At 40.8% G+C, this 27,920-nt stretch overlaps 1 protein-coding gene across 1 annotated transcript in view; it reads left to right on the top strand.

Annotated features, from left to right (window-relative positions):
• NEMP2 (nuclear envelope integral membrane protein 2) overlaps positions 1-27,920 on the top strand; it is an 84,869-nt gene that overhangs the window by 47,654 nt on the left and 9,295 nt on the right. Inside the window, exons 4-7 of the mRNA XM_073633212.1 lie at positions 8,537-8,609; positions 10,095-10,188; positions 17,488-17,602; positions 23,731-23,956. Of these exons, the coding sequence (XP_073489313.1) occupies positions 8,537-8,609; positions 10,095-10,188; positions 17,488-17,602; positions 23,731-23,956 (508 nt within the window). The remainder of the gene's footprint in view (positions 1-8,536; positions 8,610-10,094; positions 10,189-17,487; positions 17,603-23,730; positions 23,957-27,920) is intronic.

Raw genomic sequence — 27,920 nt, 5'->3', positions numbered from 1 at the left:
AAGCCTCATCTGCAATCCCAGTGTGAAAGCCCGAGTGCTTTCACACTGGGGCGCTGCGCTGGCAGGATGTAAAAAAGTCCTGCAAGCAGCTTCTTTGAGGCGCTTTGGGGGTGCTTTTAACCCTTTGGCCGCTAGTGGGGGTTAAAAGCGCCGGTGTAGCATCCCATATGGCGACCCATCACATTTGGCTACGTGCTGGAGTGTGCATGCGCAACGCCTCCATATGCTATCCAACACTTACGACAAAACAGCACACTAAAACCGGCTCCACCCCTAAGTCCAGGTTCAAGCCCCCACCATTCAAGTGGACATAGAGTTAGACTATAATTATGCCGAGCGAATCGAGGCCGTGCCTGAAGCTTGGCGAGTGAAGTGAGCCCTCGAGGGGGCCCTGTTGCAAAGTGGTGTGTTACAATCAATAATTGTACAGAAGAAGAGCTTGTCTGTAACGTCACTTCCGTGACATTATCTGACGGTTTAAAAAGAAGAGCTCAAGAAGAAGGACTTGGGGACTTGGGGGGGGGGGGGGGCAGTTTTAGTGTGCTGTTTTTGTCGTAAAAGTGTTGGAACGCATATGGTGGCATCACGCATGCGCCACTCCAGCGGGTAGCCAAATGTGATGGGTTGCCTTATGTGACGCTACACCCCCGCTAATGCCCGAAAAGCGCTGCAAAAAACTACGGTAAATCGTCGCTAAAAATAGCGGCGCTTTACTGCTGATGCTCGGGTGCTGGCAGTGTGAAAGGGCTCTTAGAATTCTCCATAACTACCGCATTCTCCATAACTACCGCCTTAAAATGGGTGGTCATCTGTGTTGCCATAAGATGCATCAGGAAAGAAAAATTAAGGAAAGGTGAGTACAATTTTCCGTTTTGCTTCCAGATCTATGTTGGGAACTCCCCAGGTCTGTGTTAGAAGAATGAAAGCTTGGGAACTCAGGCACCATTTGTTTTGAAATGAAGGTTCTGCTCAGGTCGTCTGCCAAACAGTTCTGGGCTGCTGGGATGGAAACTGCTCTCAGATCCGTCAAGTACAACTGAGCCCATTCGAAAATCAGTCGTACCTCCCTCCTGAGTGTGCGACTTCTGGGTCCCACCTTGTCTTTGTAAGCTACTGAAAAAACAAAAAAATCCCCACGCTATCAAAGAAAACCCCCCAAGGAAGCAGCAGTTTAGCTGTGGAAAAATCACAACAAACAGAAAAATAAAGAAAAAAACTGCGCTATAAAGTGAAAATGCAAAAAATCAATATATGCAATAAAATCAATATAAACAATGAACACACACTTATGCATCCAATAACATCAGATCATTAGTGTAACAAATGATGATAATAAAGTTCATAAACAAAAAGGAGGTAAAAGGAATCCCCTGGTAATTCTCCATGGAAATCAGGTGAGAAAGTGGAAAAACAAACACACCCTGCACAGTGATCCTCCACACACCAAACATATGTGCTTACCAGATGGGAAGCACAATAAGGCAAGTCTCGGGACTAGATCCAGGTCAAGCTGTTAAGCAGTACACCACTCTTCCAGATACCGCTATGGGTGATAAGCGTGTAAAATGGGTCCCGGCATCCTATATACGATATCCCTCCGTACAGCGTGGCTCCAACCATACAACAACCCGAATTAACCACTCTGAATCGGCATTTTTCTCCAGTAACTTGTTCTAAATGCTGTAGAATACCTGCATTCTTTGCACCAACCGTGACTTGTTGTAATGTGAAACTTTGTTATTTTCAATTCCCAGAACCAACTGTCTAACTGCCTCCTTTAGATTCTCCACGGTGATATACTCAACTTCATCGACAGATATGTCACCTGCACTAAGTCTGTTCTGGAGATCAAACTTCTGCTGCTTCAATTGTTCCCGCAGCCTTCCCTGACTGAGCCAAATCCTCCTGCATCCATTTCTCAGCACTCCCCTCCTGACACTGCAGCTCACAGTGGTAAGGATACAATAAAAAGAGTTGTAAACCCTTCAGGTTCTATGCATTAAGGTGAAAAACCTCCTGGGATGCAGCAGAACAGACTTAGTGCAGGTGACATATCTGTCGATGAAGTTGAGTATATCACCGTGGAGAATCTAAAGGAGGCAGTTAGACAGTTGGTTCTGGGAATTGAAAATAACAAAGTTTCACATTACAACAAGTCACTGTTGGTGCAAAGAATGCAGGTAGTCTACAGCATTCAGAACAAGTTACCGGAGAAAAATGCCGATTCAGAGTGGTTAATTCGGGTTGTTGTATGGTTGGAGCCACGCTGTACGGAGGGATATCATATATAGGATACCGGGACCCATTTTACACGCTTATCACCCATAGCGGTATCTGGAAGAGTGGTGTACTGCTTAACAGCTTGAACTGGATCTAGTCCTGAGATGTGCCTTATTGTGCTTCCCATCTGGTAAGCACATGTTTGGTGGTGGAGGATCACTGTGCAGGGTGTGTTTGTTTTCCACTTTCTCACCTGATTTCCATGGAGAATTACCAGGGGATTCCTTTTACCTCCTTTGAAGGGCAACTGCCACTCTGTTGTCTATACGAAGTAAGACACTCTTTCCCCTGACCAGTGGACTGAATGTTATAAGAGCTTGGAAGCAGCCCTCAGTTCCAAAATGTTCAAAACTACCCCTATCAGTCTGAAGTGCCAACGTCCTGTACCACTTGGTCCCGGTAGTGGGCTCCCATCCGTCTAGACTGGCATTCGTCGTAATTATCTCCGGCTGAGGGGGAATAATTTGGCGATAACCTTTTAGTTTGTAGGTCCGAGTCCACCACCATATCGACTGTTTCACCGACTCGTGAAAATATATCAGCTGACCCATTGAGACTCCATCCCACTGCATCAAGAATGAATTTTGGAATGTTCTCATATGCCCACTGGGTCACAGGGAAAGTGGTCGGTATGGATCCCAGAATACTCCAGACTGGGAGGTGAACTGCTGCCATCAGTTTCTTCCTTTTGTGAGTTAAAGTTTTTATCTTTTCCTGGGGAAGTTCTACTCTGTTTGCTCTGGTGTTTAATTCTGCACCCAAAAAGATCATCTTTTGGTTGTAGGTTGCTCTTCTTTCAATTTATTAGCCATCCGAAATGCTGTAGTGTGGAAGTGCGCTATGACTGGAAGTAGGACCTTTGTGAATGTTTTGGGAGCAGTCGATCTCCTGAACGGTAAGCTTTGGAACTGGAAGTGTTGTTGATTCACCGCAAAGCGGAGGAATTTTTGGAAGGTCGGATGTATGAGGACGTGCAAGTAGGCGTCAATCGATTGACAGCATCCAATCTCCGGTGTTTACTGCCATCAGGATGGATTGAAGGCTCTTTATTATGAATGATCAACACAAATCTTCCTGTTTAGCCTTTTTAGGTCCAAGACTGGGCGAAGGTCTCCTGTTTTTTCTTTTTTTACGAGAAAAGGGAGAATAGGAACCTCTTCCTTTCTGATTGAGGGGAACTTGCGCAATTGCACACTTCTAAAGTAATTGGAACACATACTTGATCAACACTTTCCTCTTTTGCCGAGAATATGGTAGGTTGAAAATGGTCACTGGGAGGACTGTTCTTGACCCGCCACTTGTGGCCTTCGCGGATAGTGGCTATTACCCAAGGATCTTTTATGTAATCCGTCCAAAAAAAGTCTGGCCCCTACAGTTGCAGGTTGGACGACCGTGCCTTCAACTGGATTTTTGTTGATCTCCGGTGTTAGCGGGTTTTGATTTTTGTAGTCGCAGAAAGGAAGATTGGGTATTCCTCCAATTGCGCTTGAACTCCTTTCCTGGTCTATATGACCTTGCTTCTTTATACCTTTCAGGTAGATTGCTTCTGTAAAGGTGCTGCATTTTTTTGTTTTGGCCTTCTGTCGGATGGGATTAGGCCTGATTTACCGCCGTTGACTTTTGAGATGGCCGAGTCTAGTTTCTCGCCAAACGGATTTTTTCCGTCAGGGTATTTTACCAACCACCTTTGTCTTGAGGCTGGGTCCGCCACCCATGTCTTTAACCACAGAGCCCTTCTTGCTGTCACAGAAACAAGCATCTTGATTATGTCTACTGAAGCTTCTGCCACAATCTCCTGCTAAAGTGAGTTCCTGCAGGGCGGACACTTTTTTTTTTTCTAATCGGCTCCCTCCAGGAGTAGCTTCTCCGCGTTTGAGGACCAGCTAGCGATTGCTCTTCCTACTGCTGCCAGTGCAATATCTGGCCTTTAGTCACCCCCTGCTGCTGAGTAAGATCTTTTCGGGTCTAGGTTGATTTTGCGATCAAGTGCGTCTCTGAAAGTTACTGCGTCTTCAATAGGCAAGGTTACGTGTCTGGCATTAGGGACTGGTGCAGATATGAGTGGGTTAACGTTTGGTTCCTTTAATGGATATAACTTTGCTAGTCTGTTAAGGCTAGCTTTCTTCTCCAGCTTCTGACATTCATCTTTTATTAGGTCCTCCAACTTTTCTATAAAAGGAAAGGTCTCTGACTCTTTTTTTCAAATTTGGAAAATATTTCCAAGTCTTGCGTGGTGTTTCCTTTTACTCCTCGCAACCAATCGCTTCTTTTATAGATTTAACAGGAGTGAGAAACAAACAGTTCAAAAAAGCCAGTGAGGGAAAATATAAAGACTATAAAGCAACTCACCAGGCAGAGGAACAATGGGACAACTGAGCAGCAGGGAGAGATGAGGAAAAAACAGGAACCAGCAGCCCCCAGAGAGCCCGTTTTACTCCTGCAACGGTCTGTCATTTTTTTGAAAGGTAGGTAAAGAGGACGGAAAGAAATGAAATGGAGGTCGCTACGAGCATTTTAAGTTTATTTAAGGCTTGTATGGTATAAAAATAATTAGGCAACACCCGATCAGAGTGGGGGTTCCCTCCACTCTGTTTAGAGACTGTACAGGCAGAACCTGGCTGGGGCGAGAGTGGTAAGGGGGATGGAGCCATCCATCCAGTCCTAACCAGGTGAGGGGGAAAAAAAAGTAGAATGTGGAGACGGGTCTCTCTTCAATTCTTTTAACTAACCAGTCCTATCAGGTTGTGGGGGCGGAGTCACAACCCAGTGTGTGCTGCCATGATGCAACAGGAAAAAAGGTTTAGAGCAAAAGGACTGAAACGGGAAAGATGTGGTCAAGATCCCCAGATCACATTAAACTCTCTCCAGGTACCGTAGCCATGGCTGCCAGGTCTTATCAAACTTCGACTGGGTATAATTGAGAGTTTTGGAGGTAAAATGGGGTCAGGGGCATTGGGTGGTCCTTTTTCCTATTGGTGGATGATTTATATATATTTTTGCATTGTTTGTTTATTACATGCTTGAGGAAATGCGGATGAAGTGCCGCAGGGGAGGAGGAGAGGCTGGACATACTACACATGACAAATATATTTTTGCAGGGCTTTGCAGCAAACAAAATGTCCAAGACTGGTTAAGTCAAGTGTAAGACCAGTCCAAAGTACACCTGAACATGTCTGAATCGGGAGTATTGAAAAAAAATAAATAAATAATATACCACAATATGCTTCCCTTTCTGTGTCCATATGTCAATTGTGATGTTGCAGTGCTCAAGGTGGGCTCGGGGTGGCTAGCTCCCAAATGGTACAACCTCATTATTAACCTGCAGTTCACTAGAAACATTCTCTATAATGCTGGAATTGTACTCAACATTCATATGGACCCAATATCTAGGAGATAAAAATGGGCCACAGAGCTTAGAAGAAAAACATGTACGCTGGGCTGCTGATTGACAGTCACTAGTGCTGGGCTGCTGATTGACACACACTCTCCTAGTCAGCCAAAGCTATAACCTGTATAGGGAAATGCAAAAGGTCATCTCTAGCCCCCACAGTTGGTTATACTTGCTTTACATTCACCACTGTTGCCCTACACACTATACTTCCTCAAGAAATACAGTGAAATAGTTGTCATGTGTTTAGTGGAAAGGGGTATGTTATTAGTAATTCTTCGTTTCTCCCTTAAAATGCATGGCTTCCAGCAGGTCAGTGTAATTTGATTTATGTACTTTATTTATAGCTTACTGATAGCAACTTAAAGATTAACCCGAAGTACACTTAGCAACCAAACTGATCAGATTATATAACTATGAGCCCCCGTTCACATCGTGCTAATTTGACATGTCAAATCACATGCCAAATTGGAGCCTATTGCCGGCAACGGCACCGACTTTGTGGCGCTGCACCGATTCCCAAAAGTAGTTCCTGCACTACTTTTGGTGACTTTGGGGGCAATTTCAATAGACAACTGTGCAGGAAGCCACGCAGATGTCTTTTAAATCACCCCCAAACTCACACTGAAATGCGGGTTTGAAATCGTACGAGTTCACTGAACTCGTACGATTTCAAACCTGCCCTCAGTGTGCAAGAGGGCTAAAGCCTATTCACACCTGAGTAACTTGAAGCTCCCAAAATGCTCAGCCTTCAGCTTCCCATGTGTTTCCAAGATGACTGTCGTTCACATATGACTCCTCAAGCTCCAAAAGCTACATGCGCTACTTTTAAAGCAGATTTGGATATTTTTGCCAGAGAGTGCCTGAAAACACTTGAATCAAGCACTTTTCAGGCATATCTTAGGCATTTTTGAGTCATTGAACTAGTCTCGTCCTCCTAGTGCTTTCCCTTGGCTAAAAAAAAATCACTTGTGTAAAGATCTTTTAGTTTGCTCTAAGGAGCAGGGCCCTCTGATTCCTCCTGTATTGAATTGCATTGTTAACTGCACTGTCTGCCCTCATGTTGTAAAGTGCTGCACAAACTGTGGGCGCTATATAAATCGTGTATATTCATTTACAAAAAAAAACATGCAAGACCCATTCAAGGCATACTTTAGCAGGTCTGAATTGGAGCCAAATGAAAAAAAGGTCTGCATATATGAACCGGAAGAGGCATTCCTTCCTGTGTTCATGTTAGTTGTGATGATGCAATGGTAAGTGTGGGCACAGTATGGATGAATCCCTGTGATCATAAAGCAGGGTTTAGATGACAAATAGTGAGGAGAGTCTATTTTAGGAAATTTGGTAATGGTCATAATAGCTTTTTAAATGGAGAAAAATTAGTAATCTGTCATATTTAGAAATATGAGCAACTATGCAGTAAGAAAGTATACAAAAATTGTTCAGATTTTCCTACAGTGCTTTAATAAACAAGGTAATCTGTTTCTTGCTTTGGAAGATGATTGTTTGATGCTACTTTGTTTTTGCCATTGCTGCTAAATACAAGATTTTCTTGGACGTTGTATCCTGCAAGAGGCTATGTTAAAGCCAGGCACACATTAGTTTGACAGCTATGCAAAATTAGTTCAACACTGATCAGCGCTCTCCGCCAACGGGAGTCTGTCGGCTGGTTTTCCAGCACGCACGTCCAACAAAAGCCGGCCATTCATCGGACAGACTGACATACACACAGGCAGAATGTCAGCTGGTATTTTTTGTAATGGCAAATGTCTCCCGTCATTCTGCCCATGTGTACAGGGCTTTAGTTGTTGTGCCAATAAGGAATGTCCAAAAACACTGCATATAATCAGCAGCATCATGGCCATTGTGTTGTGTATGAAATTAGCTGTTGATGTAAAGTAAGTATTTGTTTGTTTTTGGTATTTTTTATTTTGTTTTATGTTTGCCATATTTTTATTCATTTTTTTTTTTTGGAATAATAAAATTGCAGCGCCTTAATATAGCGACAGCAGATTAAATAATCAAGTGAATAATAAATTGAAACCGCTACTGTAAATCATGTGCATAAACAAAAAACGTGAAAGTGAAGTTCACATACAAAAAGATGCATACATAAACTAAAAAGTCCTTTTGACTCCAAAAATGTCCATGTACAGTACCTTGAAAAAGTATTCATACCTCCTTGAAATTTTTCACATTTTGTCATGTTACAACCAAAAACGTAAATGTATTTTATTGGGATTTTATGTGACCCTAAACATACAGCCAGAGTACTTTTTCAAGGCATTGTAAGACTTCCACCATCCAAAAACAGGAAGGAGGAGGAGTTGAGAGCAAGCAGAGTGAAGACATTGGAACTGGCAGCGGAGAAGTGGCACTGTGGGTCTTTCTAACCTCCCCCAGTGGTGAGCTACTGCTGTCACAACCAGAGGACCTCAGGTGGATGGATAGAGCTGGTTGTCAATAGAATGGAAGCTGAGAGTGATCATTCCCAATGTGTGGCTTGCTGCACTGGCAGCTGGTGAGTGCGGTCTTGCCCTCAGTCACACGTGGCGTTCCAGTTTTTGTATGGTGAAAGTCTTACATTTTTTAAGTCAAAGGACTTTTTTTTTAGTTTTATGTATGTATCTTTTTGTATGTAATCTTCACTTTTTTTTTTTTTTTAATGCACATGATTTACAGTGGATATTTCAATGTATTATTCGCTTGATTATTTAATCTGTTATCGCTATATTAAGACGCTGCAATTTTAATATTGTTATATGTGGGTTTTTTGTATACTTCTTGCTAGCTGCCTTTTTAAATACTATTCACATATCCTTGTTCTAGCGCTGACTTATTACATCTATCTTTGTATTTTATTTTTAGGGTTCAATCCTCGGCTTTTTGCCCTCTTCATAAGTGGCTTTTTATTGTTTTGCTTTGCTGGCAAATTAAGTAGGTAAGTGTATTACCTTATATTTTTTTTCTTTTAAGTGACCCATTCATCAAGGGGTCACTTACAAAAAATAAAAAAAACACTTGTGTAAAAGAGGCGTTGTACTTGCCTTTTCAGTGACATACTGTCTCTCACAAAAGTGAGTACACCCCTCACATTTTTGTATATATTTTTTTTTATACCTTTTCATGTGACAAGACAGAAGAAATTACACTTTGCTACAATGTAAAGTAATGAGCGTACAGCTTGTATAACAGTGTAAATGTGCTGTCCCCTCAAAATAACTCAACACTATTAATGTCTAAACCACTGGCAATAAAAGTGAGTACACCCCTAAGTGAAAATGTCAAAATTGGGCCCAGAGTGTCAATATTTTGTGTAGGCACCATTATTTTCCAGCACTACCTCTTCCACTTTTCCATAATGACATCACGGAGCTGGTGGATGTTAGAGACCTTGCGCTCTTCCGCCTTCCATTTGAGGATGCCCCACAGATGATCAATAGGGTTTAGGTCTGGAGATATGCTTGGCCAGTCCATCATCTTTACCCTCAGCTTCCTTAGCAAGGCAGTGGTCATCTTGGAGGTATGTTTGGGGTCGTTATCATGTTGGAATACTGCCCTGCGACCCAGTCTCCAAAGGGAGGGGATCATGCTCTGCTTCAGTATGTCACAGTACATGTTGGCATTCATGGTTCCCTCAATGAACTGTAGCTTCCCCAGTGCCGGCAGCACTCATGCAGCCCCAGACCATGACACTCCCACCACCATGCTTAACTGTAGACAAGACACACTTGTCTTTGTACTCCTCACCTGCTTGCCGCCACACACGCTTGACACCATCTGAACCAAATGTTTATCTTGGTCAGACCACAGGACATGGTTCCAGTAATCCATGTGCTTAGTCTGCTTGTTTTCCGCAAACTGTTTTGTGGCCTTTCTTGTGCATCATCTTTAGAAGAGGCTTCCTTCTGGGATGACAGCCACGCAGACCAATTTGATCCAGTGTGTGGCAAATGGTCAGTGGGCAGTGAAGCGGTGTCATTACAAGACACAGACTGCCAGAATGGTTAGTATAGTTTTACTTAAAAAAAAATCTGGTGGTGACTGAGTCACACTAAACAAACAAGAATACAAAATGGCACACTACAGAAAACAGGGCCTTTGGTATTTGACTTGCTTGTCCTTTTCTTTTCTCTCAAGAATTTGTCCTTTTTAGTTTATTAAAATATCTTGTGAGTAGCATGTCATACTCTGCAAAAACGGCTGATAAATATGGAACCTACAGAATTTACAACCTTTCTTTTTTTTCAACAATGGTTCTATGGCCATTGTGATTTGTATATCTCACTTTGCATGATTCAAAATGACTCTGTTCACGTTACTCTGTACATGTTTTCTCTACCACACTTTTGTTAAATTGATAAAAATATACTGAGTGCAAATAGCTTGTGAGTAGATTTCCTTATTTTATTATTTGCTTTTCTAGGACCTCTGCAGCTTTCTATGTTGCTGGCATAATATTTGGAGTGGCAGCTTCCCCTTTGCTACTTGTAATCGTACTGAAAAGGTTCATTTCAAAGGTAACGTTGGACACTTTTTGTGTTAATAAAGAAGTGGATACTTTCATTTTAGACCACGATGTGTAGTTTCATGGTATGAAAATGCTCTTCTTTGATTTTATACATTACTTAGAGTAAGGAGGAATTATCTGGCAGTTGTGTGGACTGCTATTTTTATCTCCTTTAAGCAGAAAGCTCAAATATTTTTCCCACATGTTAATTGCTTCTGCCACTACAGTGTGGTGGGAAGGGGGAGAGTATCAGTGGGAAGACAGTGATTTCATCACTGCAGCTCCAACACATTCATGAAATGTCACCTGACGATTTTTGTTGACTGGGGCTGAAGTTCAATTATGGCAGATAGAGGTTGCTTTTAAAGTGGAACTTTACCCATTACACTTTGATAACAATATAATGTTCTTTAACAAAAGAACATCTATTGCACATTAAGAATTATGCTAAAAAATGTGTGCAATACATTTCCAGCCTTGATTGTTTTGGTTCAAATAGAGGAAGGTTGTCAGAAGCTTTAGAGGCTGCCATGAGGGAGTAAGAAGAGAATATCAGGGAGGTAGGATAAGACCCTATCCTTGTCAATTTAGCTCTTGCGTCTCCCTGGCATCAGAGTTTGTTCTGTCACCTCTCCCGCCTTTTCTTTTCTTCCTCCCTAATCTGTGTTCCTTCAGCACAGTCTGTCATTCCTGTTGCTTTCTTCTCCCTTCAGCAACAGTAAATTTTAAAGTTGTCAGCTGATTGTCCTCTAGTGGCTTTGATTTTAGGCACAGTGCTGAGAATAGAGCGCAACTAAGCATGTGCAGAACAGGACAAGACTGTGAATTGACAACTGAAAAAAATATTGTTGCACTGTCAGGAAAACTTCTGAATCAATATACTGTATAGTGTATAATAAACAAATCAAAAAATAAAATCTTACAAACAAAATATCAAGGTCCACCAAAAGTGTGCAAATTCTTCTTCATGCAACTGCTGTGCACCAACCACCCAGTGATTATATTGTTGCTTACCAAATCCTTAGACCCCCACAACTCAGGAGGTCTAATTCGGCATTGAAAAGATGACAAATCCCGCATGGATGGATGGCTCCAGCAATCTTTCTCTCACACCTTAGCAAACCTCAAGCCTCACTCTGTCATGAAGGGCATATCCCAAAAGTGGTCACTGGATCACTTCTCAAATACCGGTCTCAGCAGCAAAAACACATACCAAGGAAAGAGCAAGGAAATCCCATAGTGAAGTACCGTTTTAAAACATTTGTTATACAACCAAGTGGGTATTCACAAACAGATAGTATAACAAGCATATCGCACAGCACCACCGACTCTCTGGGCAGGCGTGATAACGTTGCCACAAAACTCTGCATTACGCATTTGTTTAGTCCGACGGGATGTCTTCCAAGGGACAATGGTCTCTAGTTCACTACGGTACTTCACTATGGGATTTCCTTGCTCATTCCTTTTCTGGTGCAATTTTGCACCAGAGCCGCAGCGGAAATATGTGAACCGGCTCCATCTCCTGCTATTGTGAATTAAATGCGGGGAAACCGCATCCAATTCGCAATAGTGTGAACCCAGCCTTAAATAGCTGTGCAGCTGAACTGTAATTCTGATGCCAACAAATGCATTTAGACTGAGTTCTGGTTCGATGGCGGTGGGTTGACAACTTCAAGTGTCTCATGGATTTCTTCAGAATGATCTATAGGACTACATTTTTAAGCCTGCTCCAACCGCCTTGGTCTTTGTAAGGCCTCAGTTAGATGTGCAGTTGGGGGCAGTTAAAAATGTGATATTGAGTCGTGTTTTTAACTACCCTCCACTCCCCTCACACACATGTTGCAATAGGCAGCAGATGAAAGTATTTACATACTGCGTTAGTGATGTTTCGTGTCCGCAGCAAAAACTTCCCGATATGTACACGACCCATTCAGGTAAACATTCAGGTAAACAAGGACACACCACATGCTATTGTTGCGTGTTTGTCAAGAAAAATGAGGTTGAGACAAGCAGTGAGTAGGGGTCACATCACCTCATCACCACCTGTCAATAATCCCTGAAAAGCGGTCTAAATTGAGTGTCTCATTTTCAGCATTGGATTCTTTTGGTAGAACTTGAGACAAACCGCTAAATGCACTGATAGTCCCCTTATGTACAACTTTTCCCATCTTTGGTTACCCACCCACCACCGAGACCCAGTTATTTCAATAAGGCCTTACTTTAAAAGTATTGTTGATCTCCGTGAAAACTAGGAAAGGGTAGCCATTATTTTATAATATACAGTGATTTTTCTGTTGTATAGTCAGAAAACTGCAGGGAAACCTTTTGAAATCACAAATCACAGATCTTTGAAGGTGACATGCATTATTTGGCTCTAGCATGTAAATACACCGATCAGTCATTACATTATAACCTGTATAAAAATAAATTGCACGTGTATAAATAACGTGAGTGGTCACAAAAGTGCAAATGAGGTACAAATATCAAAGGAAAATGTATACATATAGCTGTATACAAAACCTCCTCAGATAAGGAGGTAAAATTGAGTCCACATAGAAAAAGATTCCACAGCGTGAAAGGGAATAGTTCCAATGGAGTGAAGTGTTCCAGGTTACTTCCACTGCCACCAAGGAGATAGAGTGGGTCTTTTTTTATTCAAGAAACCCCCTGTGTGTGGGGACTGTTACCGGAACTAGTGGACCTCCTAAAGAGCAAAAATTGAGAAGAAATGCCCCAGGGATTTTGCAAGTGAGAGGGGAAAGAGAAACGAGGTTGTAATCGATATGGAATATATGATTGGTAAAGATCAAGTGATCAGAAATAGTAAAAATATATATACTTTATTAAAAAATTATCACAAAATAAAGGTTAAAAACAATAGACATATCATACAACTATTGCACTGATATCATGTAAATGAGGGTTCTACTGAAATAAACACATGCATACATGATACGTTTTGGAGACCCAACATGTTTCGGAATGTTACAGGTATAATTCCTTCTTCAGGGGTTTCCTATGAGGTTGTATTGTATAATTAGTTCACAACGCTGTAACTGTTTCATGGAACGATAACTATAGATGGTTTAGCAAATGACACTCCAGGTTCCGATCCCCATAATGCCACTCAGTAATGTTTTATGAAGAGTGAATCGATATATGGGCACATTTGTTTAGGACTAACGTTGAATATTGTATCGAATTTCTTCCATATATCTAAATGGATCGCAGTATCACATCAAAGAACCATTGGGTATGCCCGGCCCACAGAGTCCACAAGGAACAGCAATAGAAAAAATAGGTGCAGGACCTATACGGTTAAAGTCTGTATAAAAATCGGTCTGCTCCTTAATGTGAAGTCAGGGTGTGTAGCACATTTTATGAGGTGAGGGGTTGTTTCTACTTTAATTGTCTTCCAGTTTGTTTTGGTAGTCCGTTTATGTAAAATATTGCTAAAGAGCAAGGTTGTATGCGCCAGCAGATTTAGACGTCTGAAGGTCCTCCTTGTCCTCCTTGTCACGAGAGCTCTCAGGCAACAACTGGAGGTCCTCCACGGTTTTTGGTTAGAGCTTGGGAACGATTGGTGCCGCACAGACAGCCCTGTGCGTCCCTCAGACGGGCTATCCTAGCTCTAAGCTGGACACTGTGGAGGACCTCCAGCGGTTGCCTGAGAGCTCCCGGGACAAGGATGATCTTCAGACCCTGCAGAGGGTCTTGCTCTTTAGGGGGTCCACCAGTTCCGGTAATGCCGCGTACACACGGTCGGACTTTCCGACAGGAAATGTTCGATGTGAGCTTGTTGTCAGAAAGTTCGACCGTGTGTATGCTCCATCGAACATTTGCTGTCGGAATTTCTGGCCACAAATGTTTGAGAGCAGGTTCTCAAATTTTCCGCCAATTTCACTTGTTGTCGGAAAGTCCAATCGTGCGTACACAAGTCCCTTGCACAAAGCTCACGCATGCTCGGAATCAAGCAGAAGAGCCGCACTGGCTATTGAACTTCCTTTTTCTCGGCTTGCCGTATGTCTTTTACGTCTCCACGTTCTTACGTTCGGAATTTCCAAAAACATTTGTGTGACCGTGTGTATGCAAGACAAGTTTGAGCCAACATCCTCCTTATTCAAGAAACCCCTATCTCCTTGGTAGCGGTGGAAGTAACCTGGAACACTTCACTCCATTGAAACTATTCCCTTTCACGCTGTGGAATCTTTTTCTATGTGGACTCAATTTATATTTTTATTTTTATCTTTATTTTACCTCCTCTTTTTATTTTTTTTTATTTTTTTCTTTCTGTTTTGTAAAAAAATGTTCCTTTTATTGAGCATACAATCAAAGACATGGTACATTTTTCCAGAATGGACTAAAGCAAAAGACAAAGTACAGGCGAACAGTTGACAAAGCACACATCTGAGAAGCAACGGTCCATAGTGAACAGGAAAGACCCCCAAGGAGGATTTTGCATCGCAACCATCTTTAACTAGGGCAATAGCAAGGCATAGCAGTCACCCCAGTGCCGAGGTCCTCCTACAGAGAAGAAATCCCTCCTAGGCTGTCCATGGCTGCCATACCTTACTGAACTTCTTGGGGCAGTTCCTGTTAATATAAGTCAGTTTATATAGTGGTAAAACAGCATTTATTGATTTTTCCCAAGAACCCACAGAGGGAGGGGTAGGGGCATTCCACCTCAAAACAATTCCCTCTTTGCATAAAATAAAAGATACCCAATCAACAATTTAGTACATTGAGGCCTCTGTTCGTCATCCTGGATACCCAGAAGAGCTAGTGATGGGGAGAGTCAGCCAGAGGTGGTCATTAATAAGTTCCACTACCTTATTTTACCTCCTTCTCTGAGGAGTTTTTGTATACAGCTATATGTATATATTTTCCTTTTGATATTTGTACCTCATTTGCACTTTTGTGATCACTCATGTTATTTATTTAAGTGCAACCTATTTTTATACAATTCTGTGCTCTGTGGAGATATCTTATAGTCTTTGTTGCTGCTGTATATGTTTTGTATATGATCTAGCGCGGTATAACCCTACATTTATTCATCACATTATGACCACCCTCCATAACCTGTCAAGGCATGGACTTCACTAGACCTTTCAAGGTATGCTGTGGTATCTGGCACCAAGCTGTCAGTAGCAGATCATTTATGTCATGTAAGTTACAAGGTGGAGGCTTCATAGATCAGACTTGTTTTTCCAGAACATCGCACAGACACTTGTTTGGATTGAAATCTGGAGAATTTGGAAGTCAACTCAACACCTCAAACTTGTCCTGTCCCTCAGACCATGTTCTTTCATGGTTCTGATGCCCACATGCTCATTGTGGGCGCTTTTGTCTGTGGACATGCAGCCCCATACACAACTGTTATGCACTGTGCATTCTTACACCTTTCTATTGAAACTAGCATTAAAGCAGAACTATAGACAAAACTTTTTTTTTTTTTTTCATTTTGGATAGCGCAAGGGAGGGTTATAACCTCTGTCAGATTAATTTTGGTCCGATTGTGGAGATTTCCCTTCACTTCCTGTCCCATAACCAAACAGGAAGTCAGAGGAAATCCCTGTAAATAAAGAACTAGTGTCCCTGTTGGAAGAGTTCCCCTCTATTACTTTTCTGGGGACAACCCAAAATTTGGGATTTTCTTTTACTTTCAATGATAATGGTAAACAGGACAAATAGAGAGGGCGAATCTCTCTAACAGGGGCACAGACAGCAATTAAAAACTGACGGGTGCTCTAATCCCTCCCCACTCTATCCAATGCTAAAAAAAGTTCTGCCTTGAGTTATACTTTAATCTTTTTTAGCAATTTGAGCTACAGTAGCTCTTTTGTTGGAATGGGCTACGTGGCCAGCCTTCGCTCCCCACGTGCATCAATGAGCCCTGGCTGGCCATGACCCTGTCACCGGTTTTCCTTCTTTGGATTATTGGTAGGTTCTGACCACAGCAGGCTGAGAACATCCCATAAGAGCTGTAGTTTTAGAGCTGCTGTGACATTACAATTTGGCCCAAGTGAAAGTTGGGCAAATCCTTGCACTTGCCCACTTTTTTGCTGTCAACACATCAACTTTAGGGACAACATGTTCACTTGCTGCCTAATTATAGCCTATCCACTTTCAGATGACATTGTAAAAAGATAATCAATGTAATTCACTTAAGCTATCAGTGGTCATATTGTTAGGGCTGATTGATGTATTTTTTTTCCCCCCAGGTTATGGGATACCTAGTAAAGATCAATCAAACACAACTACATTAGGTGATTGTTTTATAGCAGAGAGTGGATATGACTATCCGCTGCCCATTATTCTCCCTAGGGCTATGCATTTTATGGTGTATTCATCAAATGTGGGGCACAGTGTAGAACCTAAGATGGCTCATGGCGTTTTGTCTTCTGTTTACTGCAGCAGAGAGATCTCTGTGACTGGAAAAGAGCTGGTCATGATTGACAGGTTAGATGACAAGTTCTACACCAGGGGCGTTAAACTCAGTTTAATTGCGGGCCGCGACAGCATTATGCTTGTCTTTTAAAGGGCCGGTTGTATCTGTAAGACTAGGTGTCAAGAGCACCCCACCCTCCCTTACATCACGGTGCACACACCCCCCCCCCCCCCCCCCACCACACTTACCTTGTGCTGCTGCCAGGAAGAAGCTGGGGTTAGAGCTGGGAAGCAGAAAGTGCAGGGTCTGGAGGAGGACCAGAGGAGGGCTGGAGCCAGCTGCTGAATACTAAGACTGAGGGGGTTCTGCGGCTGCACATAGAGGTACAGAATCTGTAGGAAGAGCACTGTCGTCCTCTCAGCACATGTCTTTGCTTTATAAATGCATGACTTTTGTTTTTTGGTTTGTTTGTTAAATCAGTGGTATGGCTGAGGTACAGAATCTCGCTTATAAAGGTAACATGTCTGTGCTCTGAGTCTTGTAAATACAGAAAAGTGTGATGAAAACCGAATGTTTGCAGCACATAAGCATGTATCATGTTAAGGGCCGTGGAAGGGTTTTTGTTCACATCATACACAAGTCTATGAAAATGCAAACCTCGATGCAGTTCAAATGCACTTGTCAATGAATTGTGAACGATCTCAGAAGCCTCCCAGACTGATGGCATGGACACAGGCCTAAATTCTGTTTATTTCCAACCTGTCATGACGTGTGTGTCTGTTCTTTGTAAAGTGGATCACTCTCTAAAGACCAGCAATCGATTCATATCTGTGTCTCTTGCCATTTCTCTAAGTCATTTGTGATAATAAATAAATGAAAGGCTATAAACTGTACTAATCGCTCTTCATGCTGTAATTGCAGCACAGCACATTTTGGCTTTTGGCGGGCACATGTCTCTTTTTAACTGCATATTCTGTGCACTTCCTCAAAGAAAACTTTAATTGGATATGGCCAGACAACAAGCATTATGTACTGGGTAAGATTGCTTCTATTATACGGACAACAATATTTGTTGCTAAAACGAGCAAGAAAGCTAGAATATATGAAATCTGTACTTCTGAGCATGGAAACAAATATTAAAACCATTGGAAGACTTTGTAATGTGGTCATTTTTCTCTGACTCATCTTGAGCAGGGTAATGGCCGAGCTGGTGTTATAGATTTTCAGGTTAAAGTGTTATTAAACTCACAACAGTAAAATCAGTGTGTACAGTCTGGTCCATAAATATTGGGACATCGACACAATTCTAATCTTTTTGGCTCTATACACCACCACAATGGATTTTAGGGCTGCAACTAACGATTATTTTCATAATCGGTTAGTTGGCCGACTATTGTTTCGATTAATCGGTTAATAACCTTTTAAAGGTGTGGTGTATAATTTGTTAATATGAAAAGTTTTTTTTTAAAAAGGCAATTTATTCTTAAATATCTATATGCAGTGGTAAATATAAATAACCAACTACATGATTAGGGAGCAAAATCTCTAATCCACTCTGAGAATAACAGACAGAATAGATATACTGTATATACCATGAGAAGGTATATACTGTATATACTATTAGAGCACATATACTGTATATACTATTGGAGTAGAGATACTGTATATACTATTAGAGGAGAGCTATACTGTATACACTATTAGAGGAGATATACTGTATATACTATTAGAGGAGAGATATACTGTATATACTATTAGAGGAGAGATATACTGTATATACTATTAGAGGGTGAATCTGGTAAATATCATCAGGCTCAGATCAATTTTTTTTTATTTAAAAAACAAACAATGTCTTCCTTCAAAAAAAATGTCATTTTAAGAACGTTCATTCGATTTTCTAAACGTTAGTGGGGTCAAACCGACGTTCATTTTCAACCACAGTGACAGGAAAATTTGGAAATAATAGGAAACTTCTTGGTGAAAGGAATTTTCAGACAGTGTATGTGGTTTTCGTTCAGAAATTACATTCATTTTAAAAACAGAATGTTAAAAACAAGTGAAAATTTCAAACAACATTCTTTCATTCAGCGAATGTACAAAGATTTTTTGTATGAATATTCTCATCTGAAAATTGATTCGTGTGGCCAGCATAAGGCTCGGTACACACCTATGCAGTTTGCTTATTATGTGTTTCTGCAGTGCTTTTTGCTGTGCATTTTGATTTTTGCGCACGTGATTTTGTTGCGATTTACGCTTTTGCTTTTTTTTTTTGGGCCAATTTGTTGTTGGGCAGATTAAAAAACACAAATTGCTGCAAAAACGCATTACATGCATTTCTGCAGCTTCTCCATTTGAAGTATATTGAACCAAAAAAGCACCGTTTTGCATTAAAAAAAAAAAAGTCTCTGACCCTTTCCAAATACACAGCAGCTGAACAAAGCATAGATGTGAACGTGTCCCATAGGAAAACATATAAATGAACTGTAGTGCGTTTCTGCAAAAAACACCAAAAAAACACATAGATGTGATGCAGGTCATTTTAGTTTAGTAACATAATGAGGTTAAAAAAATAAAATTAGCCCTTTTATAGTACAAAAAAAGCAGATAATCACTACTGTAAGGGGTTCTTTTTTTACTGTAGAACTGTGAAAGTATTACTTACAGTAGTGATTAGTTGCTCTTTTTGTACTATAAAGGGCTCATTTTAGTTTTTTGTAGCCCCATTGTGTTACTGCCCGATTAATCGATTATGAAAATAGTAATCGATTAATTTCATAATCGATTAGTTGTCAATTAATCGATTAGTTGTTTCAGCCCTAATTGAAATGAAACCAACAAGATGTGAAGACAAGACTTTAACTGCAGACTTTCAGCTTTAATTTGAGGGTATTTACATCCAAATCAGGTGAACGGTGTAGGAATTACAACAGTTTGTATATGTGCCTCCCGCTTTTTTTAAGGGACCAAAAGTAATGGGACAGATTAACAATCATCCATCAAACTTTCACTTTTTAATACTTGGCTGCAAATCCTTTGCAGTCAATTACAGCCTGAAGTCTGGAACGCATAGACATTACCAGACACTGGGTTTCATCCCTGGTGATGCTCTGCCAGGCCTCTACTGCAACTGTCTTCAGTTCCTGCTTGTTCTTGGGGCATTTTCCATTCAGTTTTGTCTTCAGCAAGTGAAATGCATGCTCAATCGGATTCAGGTCAGGTGATTGATTTGGCCATTGCATAACATTCCACTTCTTTCCCTTAAAAAACTTTGGTTGCTTTCGCAGTATGCTTGGGGTCATTGTCCATCTGCATTTTGAAGCAACGTCCAATGAGTTCTGAAGCATTTTGTTGAATATGAGCAGATAATATTGCCCGAAACACTTCAGAATTCATTCTGCTGCTTTTGTCAGCAGTCACATCATCAATAAATACAAGAGAACCAGTTCCATTGGCAGCCATACATGCCCACGCCATGACACTACCACCACCATGCTTCATTGATGAGGTGGTATGCATTGGTTCATGAGCAGTTCCTTTCCTTTCTCCACTCTAATCTGACCTTCCTGTTTTTGAGGCTCACCAATGGTTTACATCTTGTGGTGAACCCTCTGTATTCACTCTGGTGAAGTTTTCTCTTGATTGTTGACTTTGACAGACATACACCTACCTCCTGGAGAGTGTTCTTAATCTGGCCAACTGTTGTGAAGGGTGTTTTCTTCACCAGGGAAAGAATTCTTCGGTCATCCACCACAGCTGTTTTCCGTGGTCCTCCGGGTCTTTTGGTGTTGCTGAGCTCGCCGGTGCGTTCTTTCTTTTTTAGGATGTTCCAAACAGTTGATTTAGCCACACCTAATGTTTTTGCTATCTCTGATGGGTTTTTTTTGTTTTTTCAGCCTAATGATGGCTTGCTTCACTGATAGTGACAGCTCTTTGGATCTCATACAGTGGGGATCGAAAGTTTGGGCACCCCAGGTAAAAATGTGTATTAATGTGCATAACGAAGCCAAGGAAAGATGGAAAAATCTCCAAATGGCATCAAATTACAGATTAGACATTCTTATAATATGTCAGAAAAGTTAGATTTATTTCCATTGTTTACACTTTCAAAATTACAGAAAACAAAAAAAATGGCGTCTGCAAAAGTTTGGGCACCCTGCAGAATTTATCGCATGCACTGCTCCCTTTGCAAAGCTGAGACCTGCCAGTGTCATGGATTGTTCTCAATCATCATCTGGGAAGACCAGGTGATGTCAGTCTCAAAGGTTTTAAATGGCCAGACTCCTCTGACCTTGCCCCAACAATCGGCACCATGGGTTCTTCTAAGCAGTTGTCTAGAAAACTGAAACTGAAAATAGTTGATGCTCACAAAGCTGGAGAAGGCTATAAGATAGCAAAGCGTTTTCAGATGTCAATATCCTCTGTTCGGAATGTAATTAAGAAATGGCAGTCATCAGGAACAGTGGACGTTAAAGCAAGATCTGGAAGACCAAGAAAAATATCAGACAGAACAGCTTGCAGGATTGTGAGAAAAGCAATTCAAAACCCACGTTTGACTGCACAATCCCTCCAGAAAGATCTGGCAGACACTGGAGTTGTGGTACACTATTCCACTATAAAAAGATACTTGTACAAATATGGCCTTCATGGAAGAGTCATCAGAAGAAAACCTCTTCTACGTCCTCACCACAAAAATCAGCGGTTGAATTTTACAAATGAACATATAGACAAGCCTGAGGCATTTTGGAAACAAGTTCTGTGGACCGATGAGGTTAAAATAGAACTTTTTGGCCGGAATGAGCAAAGGTACGTTTGGTGAAGAAAGGGCACAGAATTTAATGAAAAGAACCTCTGTCCAACTGTTAAGCATGGGGGTGAATCAATCATGCTTTGGGGTTGTATTGCAGCCAGTGGCACAGGGAACATTTCACGAGTAGAAGGAAAAATGGATTCAATAAAATTTCAGCAAATTTTGGATGGTAACTTGATGCCATCTGTGAAAAAGCTGAAGTTAAAGAGAGGATAGCTTCTACAAATGGATAATGATCCTAAACACACCTCAAAATCCACGGGGGATTACATCAAGAGGCGTAAACTGAAGGTTTTGCCATGGCCTTCACAATCTCCTGACCTCAACGTTATTGAAAATCTATGGATAGACCTTAAAAGAGCAGTGCGTGACAGACAGCCCAGAAATCTCAAAGAACTGGAAGACTTTTGTAAGGAAGAATGGGCAAAGATACCTCAAACAAGAATTGAAAGACTCTTGGCTGGCTACAAAAAGTGTTTACAAGCTGTGATACTTGCCAAAGGGGGCAGTACAAGATATTAACTCTGCAGGGTGCCCAAACTTTTGCAGACGCCATTATTTTGTTTTCTGTAATTTTGAAAGTGTAAATGATGGAAATAAAATCTAACTTTTTTTGACATATAAGAATGTCTAATCTGTAATTTGATGCCATTTGGAGATTTTTCCATCTTTCCTTGGCTTCGTTATGCACATTAATACACATTTTTACCTGGGGTGCCCAAACTTTCGATCCCCACTGTATTGAGAGTTGACAGCAACAGATTCCAAATGCAAATAGCACACTTGAAATGAACTCTGGACCTTTTATCTGCTCCTTGTAAATGGGATAATGAGGGAATAACACACACCTGGCCATGGGACAGTTGAGCAGCCAATTGTCCCATTACTTTTGGTCCCTTAAAAAGTGGGAGGCACATATACAAACTGTAGTAATTCCTACACCGTTCACCTGATTTGGATGTAAATACCCTCAAATTAAAGCTGAATGTCTGCAGTTAAAGCACATCTTGTTCGTTTCATTTAAAATCTGTTGTGGTGGTGTATAGAGCCAAAAAGATTAGAATTGTGTCAATGTCCAAATATTTATGGACCTGACTGTATATGCAGGAAAGCATGCTTGTTATACTCATTGTGGAACCTGAGGGGTTAATCCTCTGCATTGTGTAAAAAGGCTGTTTGATCCTGTTTTCGCTAATCCTCCCCTTCTTCCACTGTCCCCGATCCATCTCTACACATGCTCAGTTTGGTGTGTAATGCTAGAAAGGGGTTTTTATTTTTATTTTTTATTTTTTTTGTGCATGTGATCAGCACAGGGCCAATCGGCACTGTCCAGACAGAGGGTCAGGGGTCATGCATCCTCAAAGGACAGTCAGAGAATGACAACTCCTCCTACAAGCTTTAACCAGTGCTTGGCCAGACACTGATAGAAGTCAATCTCTAATAATATACTGTGCTATTAAGAACTGAACAGCTGCAGGTACCACGATTTGACAAAAAATTGTGCAATTGCAGAAAAAGTTAGAAAGTGCCTTGTTACATGTAGTGATATTAAGTGACTTATATCAGAATTACAATATTGAAAAATTGTGTGTGTATAAAAGAATAATATATCATACAATCATATGAATATCCACACTGATCAGTGAATGTGAATTAAGATAAAAAAAGAGTCCATAAGTGACATCAGAAAATAAATCTTTAGAGATGAATATCATAGATGTGTTGAACTTCAGTTTTGATAGGAGGGAACCAAGCCAATCCAAAAAGAGGCACCCAGGTGTGTAAGCCGCCAATGATGAGAAGGTTTACATGTACTTACCAGATTATATGGACTCTTGTGCTGTCAACACTGAGTCAAATGAGCATCGGGAGAATAAACTCTCCCAAACCTATTGCTGTATGGCAGGTCACTGATCCAATTCCACTTCAGACAGGGTGAACTTCTCTACGGTTGGTTAATCATCATAAGCGTAAAGAGATCTCCACATAGTGTAAAACCATTTAAAATACGTTCTCTGTACTGTACTGGAATAAAAAAACGATTGTCTGCTGTTTAGGTGCATTCAGAACAAATGACAATACAACCCAATCCACATATACTTATGTGTTGCTGTACCATGAATTACCCCAAAACAAGTTTCTGAATCCACAGTGAAGGTATCAAAAAAGGTTCTATGCAGATTCTGTTGAATATTTTTAGTAAATTCATACAGAAACAGATGGCAATGGCACAGCAAGTACAACTGACAGTGACTCTTGTCATTGTATCAGATCTTTACTAACTGTATACGTAGTAATGGCATAATTCTTATTTTTACAATTTTATGAACAATGTTGTTTTCATCTGTTTTTCCTAGGATATTTAATAACAGTTGGGTTTCTGAGCTTTGTATCCTGCTATAGACATGGGCCCTTGAGCAGTGAACGGAGTATCGCCTTATTCACCTGGACGCTGCAGATAATAGCCTGCTTCTTGATTTACTTTGGTCTTGCTGTCTCTGAGATTGCCTTTACACTCATAGCTGGTCTTGCTTCTTGTAAGGGTCTTTACTATTCCTTTAAAGTACTTCATTATGTGAAAAGGTTGGTACTTTTATATACCATGTATATAGTATCCTTACAGCTAGGTATCTGCACCAGAAGTTATCTTTGTTTGAGAAAGTAAAACTGTTTTTACCGATTATGGAGGAACAGTACTCCCCTTAGAATTTATATTGAAGAGGATCTTCAGTCTTCAAAAAAATACTAAAACCGTAGGAATTCTCAATCGTATTAAAGTCTGTGTTTTAACATTCCTCTCCAACTAGAGATAAATGGTGCTTTAAGGACTTGTTTACACTTGTAATTGGGGGGGGGGGGTAGATAAAACCCAGTGGTTGATCCATGTTTTTACCACCCCTCAACTGTTCTCTTTTGCTGCAGCGGCTGGGGGTGTACGCTAGTCGCAGCCATGATGCTTTGCTGCTATGACAGGAATGATATTCCCTGTTGCGCTTGATGGCCAATACCTCCCTCCAAGCATGGTCCATTCAAGTGAATGGGGCCACTCTGCAACCACGCACCACACACCACTGTCTGGCATTCGGGGGGTTAAAACTGGCAGTGAGAAGGCATGGTCTTGACAAACATGGATCGCTCTTCAGAGAGCAAAGCAGGAGTAAATGAACCCTAAGGGCTTCAGCAAAGATTGCCAAAAACGTTAGAAATGCTCTGTAAAGCTTGCTGTTCATACTGATCTTCTACAAGCTGAGACCTGTGTGAACAAAAGTGGCTGCATTAGTTTTCTTTTTTTAGGCTTTTTTCATTTATTTTCACCTGGAGATCCTGTCAGTATGTTTATTATTTTTCAACTTCCTTTAAAAATAAGAAAAAAATGTCCAGCAAAAGTGTCTTAGAGGGTTGAAACAAACCATTTACTACTATACAACATAAATTAGCCACACTAATCCCTTTTTGGAATATTAAATAAATTTGTGCACTGTGTGAATATGATCAAATATATAGAAAGCATTACTAGACAGGTGTGTCTAGTAGGACATTTACAAAGACCAGGACAGGAGGCAGCTTAATCCCGCAGAGATCTTCCAGAGGTCGTCCAGTGGAGAATTAGTGGTAATGCCAAGTGAAGGACAACTCCATCTAGTGGTTCAAAAAGATTTTAGGTGTAAATATCTGTTGTTGTTTGAAATCATTGCCAATAATATCTACAAATAATAAATTAGAAATACAACCCCCAATGGAAATTTTGTAGTCAAAAGCACTACTTATAAACCTCACTAGAATAGAAGGGCGGTTCACACCAGAACGCAGTGCTGGAAAGGCGCGTTCCATACATGTTTCCCACACCACTTTTAAAATTCACTGCCTTGGCAATCTGCTACCAATACATTGCTAACACCTTATAGCAAAAGGTCGGCCGGGTGAGACTTACATTGTTCTGAGTGGACGTCATATGATGTCCTCCCAGAACGCACCTCCTGGGGGGGGCGCGCATTGGCGCAATCTGTCACCGGCTGTGTCCACTGGACTGATCACTACACCGGCCCGCTGCCAGTATCATGTGATCGCTGTGACCAATCACAGCAGATCACATGGCAACTGTAAACAATGAAGTTGTAATTTTTTTTGTCACAATTTTTGGGGAAAAAAATCACTTTTTTTTTTTTTTTTAACATTCTGTCACCAGTGCAGTACAGTCTTATCATATAACTGGTGTGGCGGAGATCAGGGACACTGACTGTTGACAGTATGTTAGGAAAAAAAATGTAGTTTTCTTTCTATTTTTTTAAATTGGTATAAGCAACCATTTTTACTGAATGAAACTGATTTATTCAGTGTCTTTTGTTGTAATTAGCTGTAATTGGCAGAAACCAATTACATGGTATAGATGGACTGTGATTGGTCCTAGACAGGGCCAATCATAGCTAGCAACACAATTGTGTTCAGTGGATGGCATGAAAGGAAGCCACCCATTGTTTACAATTGTCATGTGATTTGCTGTGATTGGTCACAGCGATCACATGATACTGGTGTAGTGATCAGTAAACGTCTGTGACCGGTATTGCACCATGCGTCCCTGATTACCACCGCCACACCAATGATAACACTGTACTGGTGACCATATGTAAAAAAAATTATTAAAAAAAAATGATTTCCTTATTTTCCAAAACATTGACAGAAAATTACAGGAAACTACAAAAAACTCGCCATGCTTCTTACTAAATACCTTGGACTGTCTACTTCCCAAAAAGTGGTCATTTGGTATGTATCATAGTTTGTGGACTCTCTAACTTTTCTACAGACTAAATAATAAACACTGATTTGGGTTATTTTCACAGAGAAAATGTAGCAGACTACATTTTGACCTAAATTTCTGATCAAAGATTATTTATTTGCAAAATGAAAAACGCGTGTTTTTTTTCTTTGTTTTTTTTTTATTTTCGGTCTTTTTTTCATTTAGCAAAGCATAAAAAAACAGTGGTGATTAAATACCACCAAAAGAAAGTTCTATTTATGTGAAAAAATTATACAAATTTCATATGGATACAGTGTAGTATGACTGCACAATTGTCATTTAAAGTGTGACGGCTCTGAAATCTGAAATTTTGCCTGGGCAGGAAGAAGGTAAAAGTGCCCTGTGATGAAGTGGTTAACCACACCCCAAACACATGGCAGTACCATTCAATTTGGTGTGGTGCGTTTTTTCAAAATTAGTACATGCACTACTTTTTTGTATGCTCTGGTGTAATTTGCAGCTCATTCAAGTGAATTGGCTGCCAAATCAGAATGCAGGGGAATGCACAACAATCACACAGGAACGCAGATCACTGTCCTGTAGGATTCTGTTGTGAACCGGCCCTAAGGGACCAAATATAAAAAGGAGAAAGAGAAAAATGACAACTAAAGACCCATCAATATAAATACACACATGAATGATGCATACAATATCAAGACCTCAAAAAAGGATCAAAAGGCATCAGAAGACCTACGACACAATGTTCATCATGCAGCTTGTGTTTGAGAGTCAGATGTATATACGGTCAGAACTGGTAATCAATACATGTATTAAAAAGAAAAGCACATATGGAAACTCCCATTATGCATAAAAATTGGAAAGTATAGAAAATATTAAATATATGGGGAAAAAATCTAATCGGCAAAAATAGCCAGAGGGCTGGAAGATATATGAACACTAAAATAAGTTAAAAAGTTAGCCAGAGAGCCAGAAAGTAAAGTCACACCAGGTCAATTTATTTGTCAAACAAGATCTGTAAAGAGCATCAACTTAAGAGATGTGAAAAAAGCAGAAGAAAGGAATGTTGCCCTCCGAGACTATGAAAGAATTGAAATACATGTAGTCTGCAGAATGGGACATATCAACTGTTATTGATAAAACCGTTGACATCCCACTCAATGTATGGCCATAGGGAATAAATGTCCTCGGCTCATAGATCAATCTAGTTTCTAGACATGATATTTCCCTCTTTATGTAGCTACCCCTCCAGTGCAGACCGTATTTGTTAATACCCATGAAGAGGGTTCCTGTTGGATCCGTATTATGGTACATAGCTTAATGCTTTGACACGTTATGGCCCTTGAACCCTCTCCTGGTATTCCTTATGTGTTCATTAAGCAATACTAAAGTATGTTGTACTTACCTGCTCTGCACAAAAATATTGTACCTCTTTTTCTGGGGTCCCCCACTGGTGTTCTCTGCTCCTCCTCTTCTCCTTGTGCCCCCATAGCAAGCCACTTGCTAGGGGGCGCATGTGCAGGCGTGCTCCTAAGCCAGGCTGTGTGCATCTAAGGCACACACAGCGTAGCTTGGCCCTCCCGTTCCTCACATTATTTGATTATTCTCCTGACCAGGGTGCTTACAATAGTCTACTTTCATTCATTTATCCAAAAACTTTAACCCAAAAGGGAAAAAACTAATTGCTTAAAAAGTCATAACTGGAGTTTGGCTAAAATGTGTTGGACAAGTCCGTCTACTGTAAATCTGCTAGCCAAAAGCCAACCATAGATGGGTAGAATTTCAAATCAAAAT

Source organism: Aquarana catesbeiana, linkage group LG06, assembly GCF_042186555.1.
Source record: "Aquarana catesbeiana isolate 2022-GZ linkage group LG06, ASM4218655v1, whole genome shotgun sequence".
Taxonomy (NCBI): domain Eukaryota; kingdom Metazoa; phylum Chordata; class Amphibia; order Anura; family Ranidae; genus Aquarana; species Aquarana catesbeiana.
Note: the sequence above shows the minus strand (reverse complement) of the source record. Positions and strands in the feature narration are given on the sequence as shown.